Here is a 21,881-nt window from a genome sequence, read left to right as displayed (position 1 = left end):
TTTTTTTTTTCTGAGTGAATATAGTGTAAAAGTTCACCCTGTCGGAGGCTTCCATTGCATCTTTGTGGGCATCTTCTCCAAGACCTTTGGAGTGGCTTTTATAGCCCAGCTTAGGGGAACTCGGTGCAACCCAACATCTGCAGAATGGTTCTGTCACCTGTCGCCTAGAACCTGAAAGATGGTTCAAGCCTCTATTGAGCAGAGAAGAAAGTTACTTTTGGAGGCTTTCTATGGCTCCAATCTACAACGCATTCGGCAGAATTCCTTAGGGCTTTTGTAATCCTGACTGTGGCGACTTGGCTCAACAAAAGATCTAACCAGAAACACTAGCTATGTTCGCATATTGGAGCATTCTATGCAAACGCGGTCTGTTGTGCCTTCTACAGATAACCAGGTGCTAATTAGAGCAATAATAACCCACAAATCATGTGGTAATCAGCGTAATCTCTAGTACCTTCCTCTAGCGCAGCTAATGGCCAACCTGTCCCACTAAATCAGCGCACAATTAGTAGAGAAATTGGCCTCCACTTAGGTCCCTACTTTCCTCCTCCATTTTAGGAGGAAAAGTTCAATTTTTTAAAATTTATCTTGGTGATTGAATGTTTATATGGTCTAAGGTTCAAGCACATTTGTTGTGATTATCCTTGGTATATTCACATCCAACTTGCACATCACATTAAGAGTGTATGTCTTTGTGACAACATCATTTTGTAACATGCTCTCAGTCTATAAAGAGCACACCACATCATTCTGAGTGAAGAGAGTAAAATCATGCCTAGGTTCATTCACACTCCAACCAAGGCACAACGCAAGGCACCCAAAGTTTCTCATAAAATTAAAAAGGCAAAGACACTACCCCACTACTACCATCTCGCACATACCTTAAATTCTAAGAACTTATGTGTACTCAAATGCATCTATTTGGGGAAGGTAAATTCTGACTTCGTAGTGTGGTTATCATTTTGTGTGAACTTGGATAGAGTCTCTATTTGTTGAACCTCTCTGTGTGACAGATCATACCATTATACAAGGATCCTGTTATACTGATAAAGGATCTCACTTATCACTATGTGTGATGATATAGTGTTGCATTATGTCTAGTTCATCAAGTCATCACTATGGACACTTCTTAGAGAATTCTGAGAAGTTTCATGGTTCAATATACCATACATGGAGTATCAAGATGCAAATGAGATTAGTAGATCGGGAACTCTGGGCCATAGTCAATGGCATAGAGAGAAAGCCTTCCAAGGATCCTGATAGTATCACTAAGTGGACGAGCAATGACTCAAAGGCATTATCATTTATCATCTGTGGGTTAGCAGATAACTAGATTCATCAAGTGAGCTCCTCCAAGAGCTCTCATGAAGCATGGACTTGTCTCAGATCCATATTTGGCCAGGTCAATGCAGCAACAAGGATGTTTCTTCGAAAGAAACTATACAAGCTTCAAATGGATGACAAGGAGACAATGGCTAACCATGTGAAGAATGTCAGGAGTTTAATAGATCAGCTCAATGGAGCTGGGGTTACCATTGGTGAAGAGGAAGTAGTCTTTATCTTACTTGCGAGTATGCCTGATGTCTATGAGCAATGTGTGTCTGCTCTAGCCAACCAAACCAACATAACCCTGGCATAAGTTGCCTCATCCTTGATCCTTGAAGAAACCAAGATGGAAGCCAAGAAGACTTCCAAGGAGTCCACATCATAGGTACAAGTGGAATTGGCTCTCATCATGGATGAGAAGAAGAAGTTTCTCAGGACTTGCTATTAATGCAATAAGGAGAGACATGAAGTAAAAGTGCGTTTCAAGAAGAAGTGGGATGAGTTTAATAGATCAGCTCAGTGGAGCTGGGGTTACCATTGATGAAGAGGAAGCAATCTTTATCTTACTTGCCGGTATGCCTGATGTCCATGAGCAATGTGTGTTTGCTCTAGCCAACCAAACCAACATGACCCTCGCATAAGTTGCCTCATCCTTGATCCTTGAAAAAACCAATATGGAAGCCAAGAAGACTTCCAAGGAGTCCACATCATAGGTACAAGAGGAATTGGCTCTCATCATGAATGAGAAGAAGAAGAAGAAGTTTCTCAGGACTTGCTATTACTGCAAGAAGAAGGAACATGAAGCCAAAGTGTGTTTCAAGAAGAAGCAGGATGAGGAGAACAAGAAGAAAGAAGACAAGCAACCTGGGAACAGTCATCATGAGGCCAATGTGCCCACTGATACACTTTTCTAAAGCGTTGAGCTACTTACATTTCTTGGAGTCTGTGTGACATTCATTATAACCCTCTTGACTACACACCCTGCGTGGTATGGATGTAGATCAAGAGAGGGTGTTGAGATTTTAGTGATCTAGCATCCATTAGTATTAGTCCTTAGTGGATAAATGTTATGTGCACCTTAGGGATAGAAGTTCTAAAGTTATAAGGTCTCCAATTACCATGGTTAACCAGTGTAGGCATAGTAGGTAGCACCCCTGATTGTGGAGTCACCTTATGGTGAGTCTAGTGAGACAATCACGGGAAGGTGGAAACATCCTAGAGAGCTTAAGCGCTTACCTCTAGGAATCCTATATAAAGAGATCTCTACACTCATTGTGAAGTGATGAGAGAAGCCTTTGTAATTGCTTAGTCCAAGTTACCATTTGTTGGCAATATACTTGGTGGATCCTTTGTGGGCATAAGGCTATCTTCTCTTGCATTAAGGTAATCTTTTTATTCATTGTTTATGATTCCTATTCATGATGTTTAGTCCTTCAGATCTTTAGTTTCTTATTATTACCATTGTATATACCATCTTTTCATGATGTCACTATTTTATCATTGTACCCATCATCTTTCATGATCTATTAAGTTCACAGTTTTTTTTGTCTTCCTCATTATGGATGGTGAGCACTCTAATGGTGGGCAACTGGTAGCCACACAAAGGGTGCCCACACCGTACTGGTCGGGCCGGACCATCTCAGGGTGTCACACTCGGTCACCGTCACACTGCCATAGTAGATTGCCCCAATACTACAGGAACCATCACGAAGCAGTGGGTGGGCTATCTAGACACAGAAGCGCACCACAAACAGATACATGGGAGGTGCACGCACCGGCATCGAAGGCACCACACTGACACTCCAACGGGCATCTACCAGAGATAGGAGATTCTACCGAAGGTCTGTCACTACATTGGCGTCTACCATAGATAAGAGATGCCACTGACTGCACCACATCTTGCAGGAATCATTTAAATGGCGCCTCTGCTCATCCTTGGGACATCCTTCATACCTCGAGTGTTGTAGTCACTCGACTATTTTAGCCTGTGTCTGGGTGCACATGGTACATTGAAGGGCATGTAGCGGTGTCTTGGAGTAATACAAGTGTTCTAGTATTCTAGTCATTATTGTCAATCTTGTCATTGTGTTATGCTCCATTCTAATCTGTCTACTCATGTGTGCGTTGCATTGTGAGCATTGAAGACTCTCGACATATTGTCCAAAGGAGAACCACCACTTTATTGTGCTGGGCAACCAACCCTGCTATAGTTTCTTTACTTATGCTATGCAAAACACCAGACATCTTCTCTTGGAACGCATTCAAAGCGTCTCTACTCTTAGACCTCATTAGGAGGCTTATGGTGTCACACTTGACATTGAGAAGGCTTTTTGGAGGAGGTTCTCGCATTCGTACAACAAGACACAGATATCCTCCTTCCTCTACTTTTGGTAATCTCGCCACCAAATTGTGGAGATCGGTTGTCTATGTTAGCCTAACATGCCCAAGATGTGCAGAAGCTTAAGAGACAGTCTCAAGGATGGTTCAACATATGCAATAGGGTTGTGTTGCATGTGCTACTCTCTCTCTCACCACCTAGCTGTCATCTCTACTACATATGGCCGCCACCCGCAGCTTCCCCCATCATACACACAATGCACACACAGATAGATATGGGAGCATGCCCCAGAATCGGTGGTATGATGATGAGTGCAAAGAGCTATATAGACACCTCCGTGCCCAGAGAGCATTGGGGACCATTACATAGAGACAGGCGAGCCGACAGATGAGGATCCTCACACGCCGTAAGAGGCGTGCATATGAGAAGGCACAGTACTGGGATATATACCACCTACTCATGAGCAGAGATGCAGCCACTGCATGGCGCAGGATGAGAGAGCCTCACCCTCGTACCCCGATTGAGGATCCACACACATGGCACACATATGCAAAGAGCCTCTACCATATCCCTCAGCATCCGCCCATACCACAGCCACAAAAATCTGTCCGCCAGTTACAGCATGGGAGATCGGCTGACCACACAGGTATACAGAGTGAGCATCTTATTTATGCAACTGACACACTGGGACCCTTTGCTGCTCACCTCTTTAATAGGGCACTAGTGGAGGGCCTACCAGCTGAGTGGACTATGCACACCATCGTGCCTCTCCACAAAGTGGGAGACATGCTAGACCCCAGCAACTAGAGGACTATCATGATTGGTCATACATTGGCCAAACTTTATGGCACAATGCTCGAGGCAGAGTTGAAAAAAAGAAAAAACAAAAACACATATATACAAAGAGAACCTCTTTCTCGGTTCCACCCCGGATAGCAGAGACCGTCGGCAGGTCCCACGCACACCTGAGGGGCAGGAGTGGTAGACCCTCACAAGTGGAGCTGCACGGCCCCTACACCAAATACAATATAACACTTCAAAGGGAAACCATGGTGAGCATTTATCCCCTGATCCCTAGTGGTAGAGGATAACCCGGAATAGGATCAGGATACCTACCTGGCGGACTCAACATCACACCCCTAATGGAACGAGAGTAGGGACCGCTTGGGGGGTTGTTGGGGGGTTCAACATGATTGAGGCTCTAAAGGAATGTAGCGGCAGCAATATAAACGCCAGTCACTCGAGCTCGGGGATCCACATGGGAGGAATTGTCTTGGGGTAAAGCTTATTGATCGCATGTATGGACTTTTATTTATGGACACTAACTCTATTTTATATATCGGATATTAGAGATCAACTCTAAATTTCCATCTATTTGAGATCCCAAAGTGTGCCTAAAAGGCATAAAAAACTACAAAATCACGCCGGGTGTGCATAAGTAGTACACACCTTCTCGCAGCTTCCTTCAATTTTTTAAAAAACTATTAATAATAAATCCCACCATTTAATCATGCCATTACCTTCCAATCATGTATGGAACTCCTTCAAAACACAAAAGTATATATGGATAGCTCGTGAACTTTGGAACTTCATATACATCTGCATAGCCAACATACGAGCAACTACTTGACACAAGACTCAAAAATAATATAAATTATGAACAGCCGATGTGTATCTTTTTCCAAGTGGGTACATATTTCTTCTGTAAATGTTTTATATTTCTTTATATGTATATATGTATATTTTATATATTTCATATAAAGATATATTTTATATTGATTTCATGTGTATATGAACCACGAATGATACCTTTTTCCAATTGGGTGCACACACCCAATTGAATTGATGTCAAGGTGGAGCCTATAAGGTATGTTAACCCTTATTTTTGGCATTTTATAAAAACTCAGCATGTGAAATTTCTTTAAGACTTAGAACATGGGTGAAGACGTCCTGAAACATATAATGAGATAGTGAGAGTCTCTCGCCGCTACAAGTAACAAAGAATCCCTCCCAAGAACCCTCTTTCAAGGATCGGAACGTCCCTCTCTTGTTTTATTGTATATGGGTTTGTCAACCATGTTAAAGTCGCCTCTAGTAGTCTACAAGCGAATATGCTGGCTAATCTGTTGATGAAAAAGAACAATTTCTTGGGTCAATGTAGGTGCATGAAAATTAAGGAAGCCAACCTTTATTTCACCAATCCAAAGAAGAATTTGAGGTCAATGCCCAAGCCAACAAGCCACCTAGAATTAATACAAGCCCCTTGAGGTCTGCCAACCATGACCGCCGCAATAGATTGCGGCTAGTGGCTCACCTCCTAGACAAAGTTTATGTCGAGAACCTCCCCCAAGCTTAAGGTGTAGACTGCCCCGTGTCAACCCTACCACGACAATAGACCTTGCAATTGTAGCTTGTCCAATTGCCCGGTGTCCAGCCGACCAGTGTCTAGCAAACAAGTGCTGGCCATCCAGCTGACAACTGCCAGCCGCATGACAACTTACAAGTGGCACCACAAGCTACTGAATCATTGATGGAAGTACCTACCTACCACCAACCTCTTCACAGCTACGTGCGGTCCACGGCATTTACTAGGTCTGTCTCTTACCTTGGAGGACCGCCACTTGCAAACCATTAGCAAGTGATTGGCACGTCCCTAATATTCACAATCATGGTAGGTTGCACCACAATCACACCCACGTTCAATGGTGGGCACTCTATAGGCCAAGTGGTGCACGTACTCACCGTGGTTGGGCCACTTGTATAAATGAGCAAACTTGGGATTGCCAAGGGAGGAATCAGTTTACAGAATGCAATTGTTCTTATTCTTGATTGTTTCTGTATTGTGTGTCTCTTTCCTTCAAGTGTGTTGTCTGCCCACCTCGTATGCCCCCACCCCGCACACGGCTTGTCCTCAGCTACAGATGTGGTGAATATGGTCACTACTACCAAAGCAAATGCCCCTTGCTTAAGAAGCACCACCTTGCCGCTACTGCCCAAGCTCCAAGGATCACTGTACTCGGGACTACACCACACAGAGGGCCAAAACTTCTACTTTTCCATCCACAGACATCACTTTTCCAACGACACACCTTGTCTCAGTGGCAGAAGGAGCACACCCCTTGTCACCACATCCAGTCCCCATCACTTCCCCTCCTTCCTTGGGAGTCTCCCTATGACCACCCACTCCAATTGTCAGTGACTGACCCCCCACCTGCACAGTGATCACTTGTGCCCAAAAGAAGGCTCTAGGCGCCACTTCAAGTGAGGATCTTCAGACTACACCACACAGGAGATTGCTAAACATCCCGGCTCACCATAAGCACCATCACCTGTCCCAAAGTCATCAACACACTCCCTTCTTCAAGGCTGCCATGCATTTCTACAAGCATACCAGGATCTTCAGACTACACCATGGCAGATTGCTATACATCCCGGCTCACCATCAGCACCGTCACCTGTCCCAAAGTCATCAATATTGTGGAGCATGCATTTCTACAAGCATACAAGGATCTTCAGACCACCACCACAGGAGACTGCTATACATCCCAGCTCACCACCAGCACCGGCACCTATCCCAAAGTCATCAACACCCTCAATCCACTCCCTTCTTCAAGGCTGCCGACTGGGTGTGCCCCTTCATAATCTCCTTCACTGGAGCGCCGAGGTCTGTTAACAACTTGCAGCACTCCTCACTCAATGGGAGGACAAAGTCCACCAGCTCCTCTAATAAGTGGTAGGTGACTAGGGGCACTTGCATGGGGATAGTCCCATTCACTGCCACTCTCACAAACTACCAAGAGCCCCTGCCTACATCAATGGCACGTCACTTTCCGGTGCAATCATAAACGGCACAGGAGTGGCATCAACTTGATGCCTGTGTTCAGCTCACTCCTCTGGGTCTAGTAGACGGAGAACCAGTGAAGATGGATGGTGATCAATTTGTTCCTGACTTTGTGGTCATCTGCCTTCCAGAGGTTCAAGGAGCATACTCCCTGTTAATTGGCCACCCGTGGCTATGCCATGTGGGTGTGTTGCAAGATTGGGTATCCAATAGATTGTGGATCCCCGAGGCTAATGGGCCACATGAGATGAAGCTAGTAGGAAGAACGGATCAAGGAATGCATGGTGGCAAAATCACTCCCATAGTGCGCTCACAGCAACCAGCCTCGATGAAGAGGAAGGCATCATGCCTTACACAGAGGATGCCGAATTGCTGGTGATAACGGGCATCTCTGCTTCACCCCTATTGTGCTGGTCACCATATCGGATAGTCCGCCTGGAGCTCCGACTCTACCTATCACAGACTCATACAAAGCATATATCCCGCACTGCATATCCTCAAGTACCTCAATGTCCGCATAGTAAAAAAGGTGTTGCTAGCCGGTCTAGCTCCTAGTGGAGGGGGGGTGGAGGGCTGTCCTGGTGCATCGTATAGCTCTCTAGCATAAGCATGCCATGCCTCAGGTGGAGTACTCGGAGTACCAGGCTGTCTGTCCTGAAACATCTTCCATGCCCTCTTGCTGTCCATCTCCAAGAAGAGTTGGTAGATCTCCTCCTCTAACTTAGCCAGGTAGGCTCGTTTCTTCCTTCCCACAAGGCGCCGAAAGATCATCCTGGCCTGTCTATGTGTGAGAGTCCCAATGGCAATCTCACGATGTAGTTGTGCCAGTGTCTCACGACACTCATCATCATACCAACTGTTTTGTGGGGCAGTGTTGCGCACGCAGGTTTTGGGGGGGGGGGGGGATCATAGTGCAGGGAAACGCATATGAGGCAGATGCATGTAGTACACCTGTCAATCCTCTCGTAATCTCGTCCAAAGGGCTATGCGGGTCTAAAGCAAACAAGCCATCAGATACTACATCTTGGTAAACCCCAACTGTCGCACGTGTAAACCGATATCTCAGGTACCTAGGTAGATGTTGAGATATCGAGCTCATCTAGTGAGGCGGTGGACACAGATGACCCGCCTAGGGGATAGGCCCCACACTTACACCACTGGCATGGTTGGTGAGATCATGGGTGATATGCGGCCAGTGGGATGACAGGCTGTGTGACAGCCATTCTAGAGACTGGCATAGTTATAGCACCAGCTGATTTTAGTTGGGTTCACACTATAGAGAACCCTAGTATGTATTTGGTTGAGTACCTCTTCATATTGTGTGTACTCTTATCTTTGTATATGGTGTGTTGAGGGTTGAGTAATGAAGAAGAAGATTTTCAGCCTCTCACCTTGTGTGTTCTCTTTTAGGGTTTTGTGAGTGTGTGTGCTTGCAAGAGCTCAAGCTCGCTTCTCCCCTGCATCTTTTCAGATGAGTGGCTGGCCCATCTCTCGGGGATCTACCTACTATTGTGAAACTCAAGTATGCATGATTGGTTGCTATGCCAATGGGCCAACTAGAAATCATGAAATCCCACACATCAGGTATCAATGAAGGAGATCCCATCAAGTAGTCCACTGTGCTCACTCCCCCTTTAGAGTTCCAGCATGTGAGAGCATCTGATCCCTGCCATTTGGATAGGCCACTGTATATGACCAGCCCATGTGCACTCCTGAGTGTGAAAAAATTCCTACCATAATTTGTAATCTCCCCCTCATCATGTGCTGATCTCTGCAACCCTACATCCTCTGCCATGATCTCCCGGTACATAGCCTCATGAGTATCGTACAGCTCTATTTGCTCTGTGCAGGTACGTACATTAAAGTCTCCCATGCTGGCAAACCTCATGATATCATCATATAGTGGCGTATAGGGAAACTCTCCTGATGGTGCAAACCTAGAGTTGGCTTGGGGAAAGTAGCATACCGCCACATATAGCTCGCGGAGCATACTCGGTTCCACATGTACCTCGCATCTGCACCTCTATGTACCACATGTATTTTGTCACGAAGCTCCTCCCTGAAAAGTATTGCCACCTCTGGTACCTCCCACTGCGCGTGGCTGAGGGTGGAACACTATTTCGCATCTATAACCCCGCACGTCCGGAAGCCTCTTGTTTGTGCACTGATGGGTCTCCATACATAGCAATATCACTGTGTCTGAAAGTATCCTCAAAGTATCCTGCATCTATTCTAAGGGCTCCATTGCAATTCCACACCATGAATCGCAAGGTCTCATAGGCCGCACACCGTCAAGCGGGCCTCCTATCCGTAATGATGACTCGGCCATCTCTGTATACCACCCCATTTCCCCTCTTTCCTTGCCTCAAGCACACGCGGCATGTGTTCCTTCCGGTGTGCTATCTGTGCCGATGTAAGGTCCTCATCCAAATAAATCTTTTCCCTCTTAAGGGCCATCCTTTTGGAGAGGAAGGACTTCTTCTCCAAGTCAGCAAACCTGAAGATCAATATCTTCACCCTGGTTTCATCTCTGCCTACTCGCAATGCTCCAACAATGGGTACATCACTGGCTCCAATTTTTGTTGCAAGAGCTTTTGCATCCTCTTGGGCATTCCTCTTGTCTTCCCAACCAACTACGTGTACATGTAAGGCACGTGCTCGTCTCTTGGCTTCCTCTTCCAATGTAGCATTCATAAACTCTAGTTTATTGGCAGGTGTATCCTTCTGCTCTTTACTACTTCAATCCATGGGCTTACTTCCTCAATTTGTTTCCTTGTGGCACTGGCAATTTAAGCCCATGAATGCATTTCCTTCTCATCTGCAACCACTTTTGCCTTACGTGATTCCAAAGTGTTTTCCATTTTTGTGACGTCTTTTTCATGGTCAGCCATACATGTCTTCAAGGTGCCTTCGTACGATGCAACCGTTGTGCCAATCTCCCGGAGCACGTCATCCTTTCATTTCTGCATCTCTTTTTTCATTTCCGTGTGCATCAAAGCTTGGGCTAATTCCATCTCAACCCATACTTGGGCTTGCATTTCTCCCTTGAATTGGGCATATATCTCTTCCTTAGGCATTTCGTATATCACTTTCTTTTGGGCATGCATTTGCTCAGTCCATTCCTTTTCAAGCTCCTGTCGCATGGTGCTCATCTTTGTCCTTATGTGCAGCTGTATCTCCTCATAAAGTGCCTCATCTCGTCGGGCCATCTTTGCAAGCCTTCATGAGCCAAGGGACATGATCCCTTCCCGCAGTCTTCTACAGTAGGGATTTGGTGCCTTCATGGGTGTGTGAAAGATGGTTTCACCATCCTGTTCTCCCTCTCAGGATTGAGACATGTTTTCAATCTAAGTGTGTCTGTTGCCGATCAAGTAGACCAAAACGCAGAAGCGCGCTAGGGCTACGCCTGAGGCGATGGCTATGGTGTGCTGCGCACCGACAACAGAGGTGGAAGGGAGGCGGAAACAACCACCTGCGCACAGTTGGGCAAGAGGGGGGAGGCCCGCGAGGGGGGGGGGCAGGGCAAGAGGGGCTGCGCACAGTTGGGGAACAAAGAGAGAAATGAAATGATTATATTAACGTCTCTAAGAGGCCATAGTGGCCTATGAGACCAAAACTGAGAGTACATCTGAAGTTGGTGTCTCATCAAAGAGAACAACTAAATGAGACTAAAAGGTACAATAAAGTGATTGTGCTACAGTTATAAGAACAGAACTGTAAGACTCCGAGATGATACTAAGTAGAAAATACTGGAAAATACTGAAAAATGTATATCAGGTAGACCCATGTATGCTGATCAATTGAAGTGTTACCCTCTCCTTTGATCAAGTATCTCCGTCATGGGGCTGTCTAGAATGGAGCGGTCGTAGGAGGGAGGTAGGCGCCTCTGATGCCGAGCAATAATGGCTCTGATCTGGCGATGGTGAGGATGCCGTGGTCGGGATCCTGGTGGGCGTGGCCGACGAGCACGACATAAGATAACTGCTCTATCAGTGGTGACTCCCTAGGAGCATGGTCGGCGCCCTGATGGCCCAATGGAGGAGGTATCAAGAGGTGTGTGGGCTGGGTTGCTGGTGCTGGTGCGTGCCAAAGAAATCTGTCAGGGTCCTCTGTCTAGGTACATCATGGCTAGGCCTCCTGTCCGCCAAGAGGGTCTCTCTGTGTCTCCTGAGCTCAAGTAGAAACAATCCCACGCATCTCTGATCCTTGGCCCAAAACCCTCTCGGAAGAGGCAGTGATATCTCCCTCGGATCTCATAATAGACTGTACATCAGCAAATGTAGTGTTCCTCTGTCTCTACCTCCTGGTAGCATAGCTGACAAATGCGGTCATCCAAGATTTGATGCACATATCGCCCTCTCTCAATCTACAGCTGGTGTGATGAGGTCCGGATCTGTCCAATGGCAAACGTATCCCATGTGATAGGTGTACATTCATGTACGCCAGGCGGGTGAAAAAATCATCCGGTGAGAGGTGCAGAAAATGGCTCTTGTAATGAGCCATTTTCGTGCCCAAGGGCTCAAGGGGGCTCCTCTCTGTGTCCACTCTGATGATATCCATCCTGATCACGCGGTTTTGCTCTGAGCGGGTGAGATCCAAAAATGGACAATCCAGAGTGTACTGAAAGGGTGGTAGTGCCTCTATCAACAAACCATGTAGGTCAAACCATGATCTCATCTAAACGTACCAACAATGAGTACCTCCATCCTCTGCCAACTATATGGATGAGGTCAATGCCAATCGGGAGTACCTCTGCTGAGGGAGCTCCCATAGCCGTTATGAAAAGGTAACTACCTGGAATAGGGCCTCGGTTACTACTGGTGGGGCACCCAGCTCAGCCCCAACAATCCCATGTGGTACTGATGATTTGCTCTGAATCATGCGGGCAATCATCATCATCACTGGTCTCTCAATTTGCCTCCATCCCTCATCTGTCCCTCTCTGAGATATGTGATGTATACTGGGCCCCCAAATTGGAGCTCCGTACAGGAGGGTCGGTGTGACAAGCGTATCAAATAGCCACAATTTGGTGCGTGGCTCCTGTAATTGTATGTGTGCACACTGCCTCTCAAGTGCCCCCAAGGCTACATGCCCTCGAGCTAATCTAGCTGCTGCTGTTGCCTCCTTCAAGGAGAAACGCGGTCTTGTGAAAGTAACTCCCAAGTAGACATATGACCTGACGTACTCTACCGGCTCCCCTCGGAAAGTGAACTCAGGCTTTGATCTCGTCACCCATGCCTGTGTGGTGTTAAACACCATAACCTTGGTTTTCCCAAGGTTCACTGTCAGATCTCTATCCGCACAGAAAGCCTGTAATGCATCCAAGTGTCTCTGTAATCCCTCCGGAGAGTCTAAGGTTAGAACAATATCATCAGAATATAACAAGATGGGAAAAAAACCCATGCTGGCAAACCTCATGATATCATCATATAGTGGTATATAGGACGACTCTCCTGATGGTGCAAACCTGGAGTGGGCTAGGGGAAAGTAGCATTCCGCCATATATAGCTTGCGAAGCCCCCCTCTGCATATTCAGACCCACATGTACCTCGCATCTGCATCTCTATGTACCACATGTATTTTGTCACGAAGCTCCTCCCTGTAAAGTATTGCCACTCCTCCAGATCCTCTGGTACCTCCCACTGTGTGTGGCTGAGGGCGGAAAATTGATTCCCATCTATAACTCCCGACGTCAGGAAGCCTCTTGTTTGTGCACTGATGGGTCTCCGTATACATTTCATGTCTACTAAAGACCCAATGGATATGCAGGCTAAGTTTCTCATTTCATGCTAACGAGCCTTTTTGGCACAAATGGGTGGTAGATGCAACAAGCACTTCTTCTCAGCACATGGGCGTACCCATAGTAGAGAATGTGTGAGATACTTGTACGACTCAAAGGGAAAGATTAGGACTGAGCCAGATACAATGACGAGTATTTCATCAGAATTTTAGGGAGTATTGCTTTCCACAAAGGCCCCCCTTTGCATAGAGATGTTGCACAAGAGAAAGTTTGGGAGTGCATGCCCGGACTCATCACAAATGATATGTGTATCTCATTGGATGAGCTGAACTGAGCATGCATTGCAGGCTCTTCAAACTGGAAATGCTCAGGGGAGATGGTCTCTCCCCATCCTTTTTTATACAGTTTTGGGACCACATTGGGGATGAGATCATTGTTGCTTTACAAGCAATGTGGGATACAGGTACGCCCCCCTTTCTCATGGAGGTTCTTATCCACCTTATCCCAAAAGGTGGGAATAAGACCAACATCAAGCAGTGGAAACCCATCACTTTACTTGATGTTGGCCTTATCCACCTTATCCCAAAATGGGGACATAAGACCAACATCAAGAAGTGGAAGCCCATCGTTTTACTTAGATCTACATATAAAATCTTACCTAAGGCATTGAGTATGCAGTTACCGGTTCTTCAAAGGGTTATTCATGACACACGCAATGGTTTCCTCCAAGGAAGGAGTATATATGATAACATCTTCTCATTTTGGGAAGCTGTAGAGCGGCTAAATCTAGCCAGCAACCCCTTGTCATCCTCTTACTGCACTTTCAAAAAGCATATGATAGAGTTGATTGGGACTTCTTGTTGGAAGGCACGATGGCGAGTATGGGGTTTTCATGGGACCTGATCAAAGGGGTCTCATGCTTGTATAGGGAGGCCCATAGCACAATTTTAGCATGCAAGGGACGTGGTGAGTGCTTTCAGATTTCCTGCTTGGTGCGGCACAGATTCCCCCAAGCTCCCTTACTATAACTCAAAGTAGTGGAGGCTATGAGCAGGTCCATTCGGGCTACCCCAGGAATCTCAGGCCTCAAATTGCCTCTACGAACATAGGAAGAGTTATTGGACTTGGAGCCAGCAGATGATACCATTATGTTTTTGGAAGCCTCACATGCATGTCTTTGTGCCTTCCAGACAGCCTTGGAGGCGCTTTGTTTGGCAGCAGGAGCTGCCATCAATTGGCACAAGTCAGTTGGATTTCGGATCAGTGATTCTCTGCAGGCAACACGGTGTTTTAATGTGGGGTTCACTTGGATTGAAGGAGAGATACTTAGGCTGCAAGGTTGGCAACTTGGATTCAAAGAGAGATATCATGGCTGCCAGGTTGGCATTGACATCTCCCTAACACAATACTTTGCGCATGTGCTCATAAACATTAAAAGAAAACTTCAGCATTGGAGTAGGAAGAAGCTTATAAACTCTAGTTTTGTCGTCTCTTGAACAGCTAACACTTTGCACATAGAGGCATTTCCTTTGGGAGCTAGTCCAACAATGTGGATATTGCCACAAGCGATGGAGAGTACCAAAACTAGACATACAAGACCCCTTAATTCGAAGAGCACCAATTCGCATGAAGAGGCAAACCGGGAGCCTCAAATGGCAGCAGATTATCAAAGAGGTTCTCAGAAAGGTCGTGAACACAGTTGCTGGTAATAGTTTCTGAAGAAGTGTGTTTATTTTTGCAAAATGAAGTATACCTGGAATTACAGTGACAGAGAAAGGGCTGCTGTGTATATCCTTCCCTTGGCTCTGTATGGATATGACATAGAAACCTGTTTGCGATAGAACATATGTTCCTTTGTAGTGACCGCTCGAAGTCCACGTAAATGGAATTGTTGTGTCAATACTTTCACCAGAAATTCTCATATAAAAAACTGAATAGTTCCCATTTTCACCTACATTGTCCGTGGCTAGGTTCTGAAATCTGTCTCGTGCCTCAAGAGTAATGTTTTGTGGATAATCAGCCACAGCTCTGAATAATCCCTCTCCATATGCAATACAAGAGGAAACATCAATAGGACCTGCATTTAGAAACACACAAAATCATTACCTTCCTGTTTGCTAAAAAAGGATGTCATGAAAACTCGACCCAATACAATCAAAACTCGACCCAATACAATCAGATAGACCTGGTGCTTCAGGAGATAATACAATCAGAAAATGTTCGTTGCAGCAGACATAGGACTGATGATCACAAGGTTCCGGCAAGTGGCACATGGTGCACTGTCTAAGGTTAACCACGTAAGGAACAAGGAGAACAAACAGTGGTGTTGCATGGGTGATTAGGAGAAATCTCAACCCAAGGGTTGGTGTTATCAAAGAGAATACGCATAAGAGGTAAATTTGGCTTCGTTCATTTTCTTATCCCTCACAAAGGCTCATTTTCATGATAGGCTTGAGTCTTGACCAAGATAACCCCTTTATGGAACTAGAAAAAGACACTATAGAACTCAGATGCAAGAGAAATGTATTGGTTGGTTTTCAGAGGCATGAATGCATGCACTGCTACTCTACAACTGAAATTACATGCATCAGCCTTGCCACGGAAGCCTACATAGATGTGGGCATCCCATAATGCTCACTAGAAGAGAAATAGGAAACATTGGTTCATTTGTCAGCAGGCATCCCATGCCGCATTGCCAAATAAAATGTCCAAGATCCACCAGTCAGTCATATCGCTTGTCCGTTTGACTATTTCAACCTTTAAATCCTTGCAAGCCAGCTGCTTGAGTATTCGAAGACCTTCTCCAATGTTTTCTGTTGCTAAAGAGAGAGGAGAGAAAGTTTGAGTGAGCTGCCCATACTTGGGCATTCAAGCCTTGGAGTAGATCATTCTTCAATGTTGTTACATGTTTTCAAGCTAAGACCTCATGTTTCAACTGAATAAAACCTCTCCACAAAGAAGGCAGCCGGAATCGTTAGGCAATGACCAAACCAGCCTGGTTAAGCTCTTTGGGATTGACATGGAAATGCAAACTTAGCGGACGGGCAGACCAAAACAACAAGCCACCACTGGGGCAAGTGGGTTTTCAACCTGCACATAGCATTATTGACCATCTAGTAACTTTGAAGTGCTCAAGAAAAAGAATGGACTCAAAAGTGACAGATTATGTTACAGCTTTGTAGACTTCAAAGCTCTTGACTTGAGTCCACAAGATAGCTTCTGGAAAAGGATGAATAAACGTCAATTAATGCTCACCACAGCATGCATATATCAATGTACCTTTGGCAAAACGATCATTAAATCTTAAATATTATTAGCATTGATACTGGCATGAAACATGGCTGCCCTCTCACACCTACTCTATTTAAACTGTCCATTGACAAACTTGAAACCATGGTGCTTGTCTGTCCTAAACAAGAGAATATATCTGGGCCATGGATTCTTCCTTTTTATGCTACCATAGTGTCACCATTTGGCCACCCAATTGGTCCACCCGTGCTTTCTTATCATGTATGTACATTGGACTGGTGTCCATGGCAATTGTTTTTGCCGGGGATTGATGCCACTCATGTGTTATTGTGGACTTGACTTTCCGTTGGGACTTGTGCCTCCGTGTACATCCCTAGAAATCCTTGGTGGATTGGTGTTCCATTGGGTCTGGTACCTCGTGTACTTGCTTGGAGCACGTCTATTTTGGTATACTCGCATGAACGGGGATTGTCCATACCAATGCTGCATTGCATAGCATCTTTATGTGCTTGCTTGCAATTGAGATTGCATGCTGTTTTCATGCTTGCTTGACCAATGTGTAAGGGGACGCCCGCCAACGAACCGTGCGTGTGAAACTGTTTGCTGACATGGTTATGTGGCATGTGACAGGTGGTAAGTATTGGTCATAAACTTGGCCTTAGGAGTTAGTACTAATTTATAAGTGAGTGTATACACACTTCATTAAGTTTTGGGCGACCAAAACTCACTTATAAATTATGACCAACCCGGTGTTCACACGCACTGATGTCCCGAGCTGGACATAACCCAATGTCCACCGCCCAGACCTTATCCCCTTTGTACAAAGGGAGTAACCAGCCATGTGTCCACTCTAGCTTGCTCCACAAAGCACCTGCCTGCCACCTACACTGGACAACTCACCACCTCTCTCCTCCTACTCTCTAGAGATTGGCGCCTCCTTCATGAGGGCTGTTGGGCTGCATTTACTGCACATTCTGCTTCCCAACCCCATTTCCAAGCTTGCTAAGGTGATTTTCAAGCTTCCAAGAGTGTTTCCGGATGCTAGTCACGCTCCTCCACACTCCCAATGACTGAAATTCAGAAAAACAGCTCTCTTTATTGCTGTAATTTCTGATCTTTTTGTTGAAAACCCTAATTTCAGCCCTGCTTTCTCAAGTTGAACCATAGGGGAAGCTTTCCCAAGGTTCTCTTCATCCTCTTGAAGACTTTTGTCGCCAGGAAATGCGACAAATCGAAGATCTCAACACTCCAAGGACCTCCATCGCGAAGACTTCCGCTGTCATGAACTCTACTTGCAATTGGTAAGCTTTAATGCTTAAATATGGAAGCAAGTAGCAGGAGGGAGGAACCGGATTACAAGATCACATACCCTGTGTAGTGTTCTCTTGTCCTACGTGCTCTCTTGCAGATTCTTGCTACCATGTGTTTGTGGAACAATAGAGAGCAGATGGTAGGGAACATGGGCACTTGAGAGGGTAGTGTGGATTGCAAGTCTACATCCACAACCACTTGTTTGCAATATTGTATTCATATGCATTGGTATGGAAATCTGGTCAAAAATGCCCATGACACTATGTACTTGATTCTACCAAGATCAATATAATTTATTTGAGGGAGGGGTCGGCCGTTCCGGCTCATTGTGTGTCTCTTGTCAATTCAGCAATTTACTTCTTGTATTTGAGCAAGTGTCCATCAAATCTTAGTGTATTTAAGTGTATTGATTAGCATTGTGTTCAACCAAGTTACATTGGTATCAGAGCATACGGTTCTCTTTCACTTCTATCGTGAGAGACGATCACCGTGAACACTAGCTATCTCTACACTTAGAACATTATGGACAGCCATACAATGAATGTTGGAGATGCTAACACAAGAGACAGGGACAATGAAATGCATGCTTCCAATGCTTTACAGAATAAGCAAACTCATATGGTGCACAATAGGGAACATGAATATGTGGGACAGCCATCCCGTGGCAAAGAGAAGATGCAGGAAGAAGAGTCCATAGTCTTGAGGGCTAAACTTACTCGTATGCAGGCTCTTCTCCATGCACAAGAAGAAGAAATGAATCTCTACCCCCGTGAGGATCCATTGGTACATGACCGTTTGAAGGCCAAGAAATCTGAATCTTATATGGATCATGTAATGGCAATGATTGCTCAAGAGTTGCACATGCAACCGAGGGATGCAGCACGTGCATACTTGGCTCGTACCGCGGATGCCTATGCAGAAAAGGCAACCATCCCACATGTCTTGCAATCCCCACAGGTGTCCGAACAAGAACTTATGTCTAAGAGGATGAATCTCCATGCTATGGGAGAGGAACAATTAGTGACTTCACGCCATGCAGGAATACCTTATGTAGCCCGTGAAGGATACAATGTTTATGGCAGTGGTCAAAATGTATGTCAAATGCCATTGCCGGCTGAAGATGTGCATACACAACACATGCAACATGGGCTACAATTTTCTGTTGGTGGAGGTATTCCGCGTATCTCTCATGCCACTCATGCCTTCGAGTGTGCTCGTGAGGGAGAAGCTATGGCTTAAAATGTATCAATGCATGTTGAGAGACCAGCCATGCCTCATGCTTACAGGGAACATGTATCTATGCCGTATGCATCACCTTTTCGTCCTAAAATGATGCTAGTCACAGGGGCTGTCCCAATGGACAAACATGGGGGAAAACATGTTGAGATGCAGGCACATGCATCGAAGTCTCGTGACTTTAAAGCCGGAGACAAATCTGTGATGTTTGACACACATCATGGGCAATATGATGCATCAAAGGCACTTGCTTTTATTGCCCAGTTTGATATTGCTTTCAGTGATGAGGATTTCACTCAAAAATCCATGATCCGACATGTAAGCATGTTCATGAAAGGCACTACTGCCCATTAGTGGCTCACTGAGAAGCTCTCACCGAATCCTGTTAGATAATGGCAAGAGTTCAAGGAGAGGTTTATGTTCAATTCTCGCCTCCCAATGCATTGAATGAGATAACAATGAAGTGGGATTGGGTGAAGCAAAATGAGGGGGAATCGGTAAATGCATATGTACAAAAGTTTTGGAAAGTGCTTTTGGAGGTGTCTCCGTTTATGCATGTCACTGAGGCAGAAAGGAAGAGAAGGTTTTAATCGGGATTGGAACCCGTGTACAAAGCGAGACTACAAATGTATCCTCGTCATACCTTACACCAACTAATCGTAGCCGCCACCGCCACCGAGCAATTGAAACTCAAATTGAGTCGATCCAATAAGACTAAACCCTCATTTCAAGGCAAAGAGAGGGCTGTCCAAAACCTGCAAAACAGCCACCTAAAAAGGACCAAAACCAAGATAAAAATGGTCCAAAGGCTGAAAATAACACTACCAAGAAGCGTCCCTTCAAACTGAGAGACTATGGTCTCACTCCGAAGCAGAAAAAGCAATATATGAGGGAGGGGAAATGCTTTATTTGTGGTAGTACCGAGCATATTGCAAAGGCATGCCCAAACAAGAAGCAGCGTGATAATGAAAATGCATCAAAACCTAATGTGCATATGGTTCCGGATGTGCAACGCAACACTTCACATGATAGCAAAGACAAGGTTGTATGTGAAGCTTGGGGACAGCTCAAGGATCAGCCCGCTTTGTTCATGTTTGATGATTGTGTATCTGAAAATTTCATATCCACATGGATGGCAGCTACTTTGAATATTGAAGTGCAGGACATGGGTCCTCAAATTGAAGCAGGGACTGCCTTTGTTGGTAGAGAAGTGCAGGTCCTGCCTATATTTGGCAAGTTGCGCATACACATTCAAGGGTATGTGGATCATGAGGATTTTCTTGTGGCGCCTTTGAATGGTTGTGATGTATTGCTTGGCAAGCATGGGCATACACGTATTGATTCATGCAAGGCTTACAAGACTAACCGGATCACCTCCATGCATAAAGGCCGAGAGCACGTAATTGATGCTGGTGAAGAGGGTGATACCATTCCCCTTGTATCTCATGTTCAAATTAAGAAAGTAATGAAAAAGAGTGTTTTTGCGTACTTAATTTTTGTACAAGATCACGTTGAGGAAAATAATGTACATGTAAACACTCTTAGTAATGATAGGCTCAAATTTTTGCAAGAGCACAATGATTGTTTTGCTGATGAGTTACCAAATGAGTTGCCACCTGTACGACCGGAAGATCATCGCATTGATCTTGTGCCGGGTAGCTCAAAACCTAATAGGCCAGCCTATCATGTAAGTGCATCCCAAAAGAGGAGATCATGAAGCAAGTGAATGAGCTTCTTGAGAAGGGTTTGGTTTAGCCAAGCTCTTACCCATATTGTTCACCCGTTCTCTTGGTTCAAAAGAAGGATGGATCCTTTCGTATGTGTGTGGATCATAGAACTTTGAATAAACTTACCATCAAGAATCGGTTTCCGATTCCACGCATAGATGACATCCTTGACAAGTTGGATGCATCGGCATGCTTTACCCGAATTGATCTCAAGAGTGGGTATCATCAAGTGCGTGTAGTGCCTAAGAATGTACACAAAACTGCTTTCAGGACAGCATTTGGACTTTATGAGTATCTTGTTATGCCTTTTGGTCTTACAAATGCCCTGGCTACATTCATTAGAATGATGGATCGCATATTCCGTGGGTAAAGGAAATTTACAGGTGTCTTCTTTGATGACATCGTAGTCTTCTCGAAGACCAAAGAAAAGCATAGAGCTCATTTGGCCATTGTTTTTGAAGAACTCCGTAAGCATAAACTCTTCATAAATGCAAAGAAGAGTGAGTTCTTCTTGTCAGAGATAGATTATCTTGAGCATATTGTGTCCAAAGATGGAGTCCGGATGGATCCTGCAAAGATTGATGCAATTCGGAATTGGCCCGAATTGAGTTCGGTGCAGAAGATCCGTAGTTTTCTTGGATTATGCTCTTACTACTACCGCAGGTTCATTCGGCACTTTGCATGGATTGCTTCTCCTTTGCATGATTTGACAAAGAAGAAGGCTGTGTTCAAATGGACTAATGTAGAGAGAGATGCATTCCTCAAATTGAAAGATGCAACTACTCATGGTCCAGTGTTGATCATTCCGGATTTGCAAAAGCCTTTTTATGTGCCGTGGCTTATGAGAGCTGTAGATTGCATGATACAGAGCTATCTCTTGGCATTTTTAAGAAAGAGCTCTTGGCTGTAATTCATGCACTTACTATATGGAAACATTACCTTCTTGGGTCTGATTTGGAAAGATATGGGATGACAGGGTGTAAGCCAATGAGTATACCTTTGGAGTAGAATCTGAAGCTGTAGGCTGAAATGGTTATGTGGCATGTGACAGGTGGTAAGTATTGGTCATAAACTTGGCCTTAGGAGTTAGCACTAATTTATAAGTGAGTGTGT

General features: G+C 45.1%; 1 protein-coding gene across 28 annotated transcripts in view; it reads right to left on the bottom strand.

The window, feature by feature from the left end:
- The window catches only part of LOC147618507 (uncharacterized), a 161,372-nt gene that overhangs the window by 16,397 nt on the left and 123,094 nt on the right, over positions 1-21,881 (bottom strand). For 18 of the 28 annotated variants that reach the window (XM_086774959.1, XM_086774960.1, XM_086774938.1 and 15 more), the window contains 2 exons: positions 14,999-15,322; positions 5,185-5,263 (listed from right to left, as the gene is read on the bottom strand). In XM_086774959.1, coding sequence (XP_086631085.1) covers positions 5,185-5,263; positions 14,999-15,322 — 403 coding nt within the window. The remainder of the gene's footprint in view (positions 1-5,184; positions 5,264-14,998; positions 15,323-21,881) is intronic. The other 10 variants (XR_015262131.1, XR_015262129.1, XR_015262130.1 and 7 more) reach the window with 2 other exon arrangements.

This window comes from Cibotium barometz, chromosome 35 (genome assembly GCF_041138505.1).
Source record: "Cibotium barometz isolate CiBa-2024 chromosome 35, ASM4113850v1, whole genome shotgun sequence".
NCBI classification, from domain to species: domain Eukaryota; kingdom Viridiplantae; phylum Streptophyta; class Polypodiopsida; order Cyatheales; family Cibotiaceae; genus Cibotium; species Cibotium barometz.
The sequence above is the reverse complement of the archived record's forward strand: the minus strand, read 5'-3'. Positions and strand labels throughout refer to the sequence as shown.